The 6,939-nt window shown below is 38.3% G+C and overlaps 1 protein-coding gene across 1 annotated transcript in view; it reads left to right on the top strand.

Moving 5' to 3' along the window:
• The window catches only part of RPGR (retinitis pigmentosa GTPase regulator), a 57,926-nt gene that overhangs the window by 18,534 nt on the left and 32,453 nt on the right, over nt 1–6,939 (top strand). The window contains exons 9-10 of the mRNA XM_014528874.1: nt 2,822–2,946; nt 5,720–5,902. Of these exons, the coding sequence (XP_014384360.1) occupies nt 2,822–2,946; nt 5,720–5,902 (308 nt within the window). The remainder of the gene's footprint in view (nt 1–2,821; nt 2,947–5,719; nt 5,903–6,939) is intronic.

The raw sequence follows: 6,939 nt of genomic DNA, 5'->3' as shown, positions 1-6,939 counted from the left end.
CCATCTTGGCTGACAGTTAATTTGCATAAGGATATGCTGATTAGCCAATGGGAAGGGTAGCGGTCATACGCTAATTACCATGTTTCTCTTTTATTAGTGTAGATATGCATTACCTAAGGACACAGACAATAGGGTGGGGAAGGCCTGGGGCAGGGTGGGAATGGGTGAAGGGAGACATTGGGGGGAAAGGGAGGACATCTGTAATACTCTTAACAATAAAGATTTTTTTAAAAAAACAGCTACTGCTATAGTGGAGTTCATCTAATGGTGTCTGGTTAGGGGAAATGGGATCAGTACTTGAAAATGGACAGGTAGGTCTCTTTTAAAGGTTCTTTGGGGAAGAAGAGACCTACCTACAATCATCAAGTACTGACCTTTTTAAATATAGCATGAAATAGAACATGTATATGCAATGTAAAGAATTACTATTTGTTCATAGTCCTAGGATTGTTGTTGAAATGTATGTCTCACTTGCAGGATCCTAATCTCAGTTTCTCTGCCCTTTCTACCATTTTTCATCAATTCTAAATTGCGATTGATGGTAAATATACACTTTTTATGGGTCATCGAACATACAATGAGATTATTTGGTTAAACTTTCATAATACCTTTCCTCCTGATAAAAGAAGTTATAGCACAAATAATTAAACATTAACTTTGTTTGCCTTTTTGCTCATGAAACCTCTCCAGGGGACATGTGTTGTGAATATTTTTTTTCTACAGGATTAATGAGAAGTTTGTAGTGAGTTATCTGTAAGTTCTCAGTTCCACATTATAGCCAGTAGCTCATGTTTTAAAAATATTTTTGAGGTTGGAAGTGGAGTCAGAAGGCTTGGATCAGAGTCTATTTTTTCCTGGCTAAAGATAATCAAATTAAAAGGGCAAACCTTTGTGCCAAGCCAGCTCAGTAAAGGGTTCCGCAAGCCTGAGTGAGGGCGGTGAAGGATGGAGAAATGACAGACAAAGAGAATAAGCTGGGTCTAGGTGGATCTTCCTGTGCCTGGCTGAGGCCACAGAGAGAGATCCAGAGGCAAGCTGAGCCTTTATTTTATAGCCAGAGGTAAACAAGGTAGTGGCCACTATAGTTACAATGTTCTTGTGAGTCTCACTTGTTTTCGCAGCACTTGCTGCATCTTCCTCAGCCCATTAGCTGCCCAGTTAAGATCTAGGGAGCGTCATAAGGTCAAGCCTAATTATGCTAAGAAGACTGTGCCCTCTAAGCTGGGACTTGTTTGTGGCTTTGCCAACAGGTCAGTCCGAGGCTTAACCCTATAGCCGCGCCCTACATCCTTAAAAACCATTTTGGATAAATAAATCAGGGTCAAAGGAAGGGGGGAGGCAAAAAGATGATAAGGAATATATATATATAAAGAAAGGAAATAAATACCTAATAGAATTATGAGTGTAAATTTAGAGTTCGAATACTGGTTATTGCTGATTTGTAGGGAATCTATTTATTTTTGTATATTAATTTTTGAACTTCTACTTCATGAATTATATTTTTTCTAATCATTTTCAGTCAGTTCTCTTGGGTTTTCTTAGTAATGCAATTACTTTGCTATCTTAAACTAGAAGTTCCCAATGTGCTCTTATCATTCTCCTGCTTAAAACTATTCATTTAGCTTATTATTACCCTTAGACTAGAGTTCAGAAATTCTTAAGATGAACCAACAAAATCCTTTATGTTGTGGTTCCTTCTTACCTTTTCAGACTCATCTCATACCACTCCCCTTGTGCTATAGGCATGTTGGTTGCCTTTCACCTTCCTGACTATGCTATGTTTTTTCTTGATTCAGAGCTTTTGTATGTACTACTGACTCTGCTTAGAATATTCTTTGTTCCCTTCTTCTTGCAGCTAAACTCTAATCATCCTTTATGCTCCAGTTTGAAAGCCTTCCATAATCCCCAGACTAGTGGGAGATCCCTCTCCTCTGCACCCATCCTGGCACCTTTCCCCTTTACTTTTGCTTCCATGGTACTTACTCCACTTGAGATGGAGGTTATGAAGGAAGGGCTTGAGGAGTGAAGCTTCAGAATAGCTGCTATGGCAATGGGAGAAGCGACAAGATTACTCATCATCATTGTGGGTCCACCTATATAGAGGACACCCAGTGTTGGTATAGGGGTTGGTGGACATGGTTGGTTTATGGCATTTCCATCAGCAGTGTTCCACATCCCAGGAGCAGAACTAGTAAAAGATAGCTGGAGTGATCTTTGCCAGCAGTTTTCTATCAATGGTGATTTTTGTCCCCCTAGGGCACATGGCATGTCTGGAGACATTTTTGATTGTCACAACTGCAGAGGTGGGGTATTCTATGAGCATTTAGTAGATAGAGGCCAGAGATGTTGCTAAACATCCTACATAGGACAAACCCATACAATCAAGAATTATCCAGCCCCAATGTCAGTAGTGCCAAGGTTGAGAACCCCTGATTCAATCAATGAACTGAGATAAAAAGGAAATAGTTTGTATTGGGATGTAGGGGATCAGAATACAAAACTCTTTCCCCTTGAGAAGATGGTATATATTCATGAGATCTCATGCTAGATTGCTGCTGCTTCACACGAGGCCTCACACAACTGGGTTTCAACTTTTAAACTACCAAGAGCTTAGTGATTTATTCTCAGAGTATCTATTGTCTAATGTTATGTTCAGGACCACAGAGACCATAGAGAGTATGGAAACATTAATGGATCAGGGAACAGTCAATGCAGAATGTGAGGGGGAAATTAGAATAAAAATGCAAATTAATATATTAGTTTATTTACAAATAAATCATATAAATAACACTTAAATAATTCTCTCTTCTTTGCATTTTAGATATAGGCCGTATGTATACTTTTGGAGATGGTCGATATGGGAAATTAGGACTTGGAATGGAGAATTTTACCAATCAGTTTGTTCCTACTTTGTGCCCTAATTTTTTGAGATTTAAAGTTTATTTGGTAAGGGTATTGCATTTCCCTGTTTATATTTTCATATTTCTTTATTTGAATTTTTCAGTATTTTATAGAAAATAAGTACTTTATATGAAAGAATATCATTGCTATATCTAATATATATACTCGTTTCCTAAAAGCCAAATGTCAGACATCATGTCAGTCTGAAACTCTGTCTCTTTCCTAATTTTCCTCCTTTAACACCTTCCTTTTTGCCTTAATCTTGACTCTTCTATTTTAATTTCATATGTGTCTTTAAAGCCAGGATCGTGCCATGCCTGACAGCTTTATGACTTGCTATAGCACCCAGCAGAGTACCTTACAATAGTCATCCATAAGTATTTGTTGAATTAGATATTACTAAGACTTTCAAATTCCCCATAAGAGAAAAATCTGATAATTCATGAAGTTTTGAAAGTATGTTTTGTTGACCAAATGTTATTTGGATAAGAAGGTACTGTTTCAGTGTTATCCCCAGCAGTCATTTTGTATCTGTTGTTGCTAATACTTTTGCCGATTAAGAACTACAGACTTGAAAATTATGTTTCTTTGGTGATGATTACATCACTTGAAATTTGTTCTCCAAAAACTCAGTACCTCATACTATAGAACATTTCCATTCTTTGATTTGACCCGTTTAATGAACCTCTGCTCTAAACAAGATACTGACTGAGTATAAGGAATAAAAAATATACTGTGATGAAGAAAATAATCAAATCCTCATTTACTGAGCTTATAGTCTTATAGGGAAGATCATTTTTTAAAATGCTATGTGAAATATATAAATTTTAACTTTGAAAATAAAGGAAAGGTTCGGAATACACTATTCTTATGCCACCATGTACACTATAAAGTTGCTAAAAATCTGTATGTTATAAATACTATACATGGTTTTTTAAACACTTTATTGAAAATTATTTATTTCTAAAAATCCTTTGAATGTTGATTTTTTTATTGTTCCATCATTTTAAATGCTTGCATTTTGCTCTAAGGACTTTTAAAAAATGTTCATGCAAAGAAAAAGGCTTGGTCCAGGCTGGTGTTGCCAAGTGGTTAGATCACCTGCCTGAGCACCTAAGGGTCTCGAGTACAATTCCCGGTCAAGGGCACATACCTAGGTTGCAGGTTCAATCCCCGTTCCTGGTCTGAGCACATGCAGGAGGCATCCGACCAACCAATTTATCTCTCTCACATCGATGTTTATCTATCTATCTATCTACCTACCTACCTACCTACCTACCTATCATCTATCTCTATCACCACACCCCGCCCCCCACCCCCGTGCCTTCCTCCCTGCCTCCCTTCCCCTCTCTCTAAAAATCGATGGAAAAAAATATCCTTGGATGAGGATTAGCAACAATAACAAAAGTCTTGGAGACATAATTAGTCCAAGAGACTGATTTATTCTTGGATCATCTTTTTCCAAGTTGAATTTTTCTGAGTAATTTTTTCAAGTAATTAGCATGTTGCTCTCAGATTAAAATAACATTTACTAACTTGTAAGAATTGTAACATTACCTTTAGTTTTTTTCTCTATACTATCAAATATTTTTTTCTCTATACAATATCAAATTGAAAGTATGTAAAATAGTGTGTTAAACTTGTTCTAATTTTCAATCATAGTGTTTAAAGAATATGCATTTGACTGCTTGAACAACTCAGGGATTAGGGGTACCGACCCTGCAAAGTTGAAAATCCAGCCCTAGTTGGTTTGGCTCAGGATAGAGCGTAGCCTGCAGACTGAAGGGTCCTGGGTTCGATTCCAGTCAAGGGCACATGCCTGGGTTGTAGGCTCGATCCCCAGGAGGGGGCGTGCAGGAGGCAGCTGATCAATGATTCTTTCTAATCATTGATGTTTCTGTCTCTCTCTCCCTTTTTCCTTCCTCTCTGAAGTCAATAAAATATATTTAAAAAGAAAATCCATGTATAACTTTTGACTTCCCAAAAACTTACCTACAATTATCCCTTTATATCTGCAGGAGATTGGTTCCAGTTTTTGTGGATTTTGCCACAGATACCAAAATCCACAAAAACTCAAGTCCTTTATGTAAAACTAGAGTTCCGGTGCACACATTCATGCACGGGTGGGCTCCCTCTGCCTGGCCAGCAATTGAGGCCTATCGGGGGACCGGCCGACCAGGGTGAGGGACCCGGGATGTTGGCTGGCCAGCCCCCCACCCCATTGGGGCCTGGGGGGAGGGACCACGGGAGGTTGGCCTGCAGCGGGGAGGGGTCATGGGAGGTTGGCTGTTGGAGCGCACTGACCACCAGGGGGCAGCTTTTGCATTGAGCATCTGCCCCCTGGTGGTCAGTGTGCTTCATAGCGACTAGCCATTCCAGTCGCTCGGTCATAACGGTCACTTAGGCTTTTATATATATATATAGATGGCTAGAACAATGCATACAGTCAGCCCTCTGCATCTTCGGATTCCCAGCTGTGGATCGGAAATACTGTTTTCAATCCACAGTTGGTTGAATTCACAGATGTGAAACCCAGGGATATGGAGAGCCAACTGTCTATTTATTTTTTAAAAAATAAACATATAAGTGGACCTGTGTAGTTCAAACCTGTGTTGTTCAAGAATCAACTGTATATTATAAATCGTGTGTGTGTGTGTATATGTGTGTGTGTGTGTGTGAGTATGTGTATGTCCAGAGAGAGAGTCATTCAGCATAGAAAGTCTACCACTAAGTAAATGTTTTGTAGCTAAAAACTGTTAAAAACCTACTTGTGTTTGAAGCCAGTGTCAATTAAATTATCTGTCAATTTATGCTGCAGGTTGCCTGTGGTGGATGTCACATGGTAGTGTTTGCCACTCCACGACCTGTTATAGAAAAAATTGAACTTGGGAAAATTCGTGATTCTCGCATACCTGCAGCAGCTTCTCTGTCCATCAGCGACCTGACCTCAAGAAACATATTGCATAGAACTTTATCAGCACGTGTGCGCCGAAGAGAGAGGGTATGATTGTGGCCTAATCTACATAATAGTATTGTCTATTACTACAAAGAAAACTGGAAGAAAAAGATCCATTTTCTTTTTAAATCTATGAAGGGACTTGCCAGAAACATTTACTAAATAAAATTATTAGAATTGAGGTTTTATAAGCTTTTAAAGGGAATTCATTTAAACTGTTAAACATACAAATTAGAAAATTTAAATTATTCTGAATAACCTTGGCTAATATCACCTCAGATTGAATGTTGAGAGTTGTTTTCTCAACTGCATGTGAATTGACTTTTACTTTGCTTTTATCTTTTAGTTATACCTCATGAGCAGTGGAAGGTTATATGCTATAAACAATGAAACATGGAAAACAAAGAAATAAGGCCTTCAGTTTGAGAAAGAGGATATTTTTTCAATTAAATTGAGAGAGTCTTATTCTGGCCTTTAAAATTATTTCAATGATACTAAAATTTTTTTAAATATTTTCTTATTGATTTCAGAGAGAAAGCGAGAGGGAGAGAGAGATAGAAACATCAATGGTGAATGAGAATCATTGATCGGCTGCCTCCTGCATGCCCCCTACTTGGGATCGAGTCTAAAACCCTAGCATGTGCCCTGATCAGGAATTGAACCATGACCTCCTGGTTCATAGGTCTGTGCTCAATCACTGACCCACACTGGCCAGGCGAGACATTCCTATTTTAAAAAATTGGTTTAAGTTGCAAAATGTATTCCTTTTGAGGTAAAAGGTTTAGTTTGACTTTTTATTATGGAAAAGTATCTATGGAAAGATTGATATATATCCCATAAGCATTTTGTAGTTGTTGTTTATGTCTCATGAGTAATTTTTTGTTTCTCAAGGAAGGCAGAGAAAACAAATGTATATTTCACCATCATGTGAAAAAGAGGCTTGCAAATTGACAATTTAGAGCAACTTTGATACAGAGTTAACAAAACAAAACATTTTGAGCCCTTGGGGATTATATAAAATGAACTAGAGGCCCGGTGCATGAAATTCGTTCACGGTGGGGAGCGGGGGGGGGGGGGCGGCG

Source organism: Myotis brandtii, unplaced genomic scaffold (assembly GCF_000412655.1).
Source record: "Myotis brandtii unplaced genomic scaffold, ASM41265v1 scaffold657, whole genome shotgun sequence".
In the NCBI taxonomy this organism is placed as follows: Eukaryota; Metazoa; Chordata; class Mammalia; order Chiroptera; family Vespertilionidae; genus Myotis; species Myotis brandtii.
This window is presented reverse-complemented; position numbering and strand designations above follow the sequence as displayed.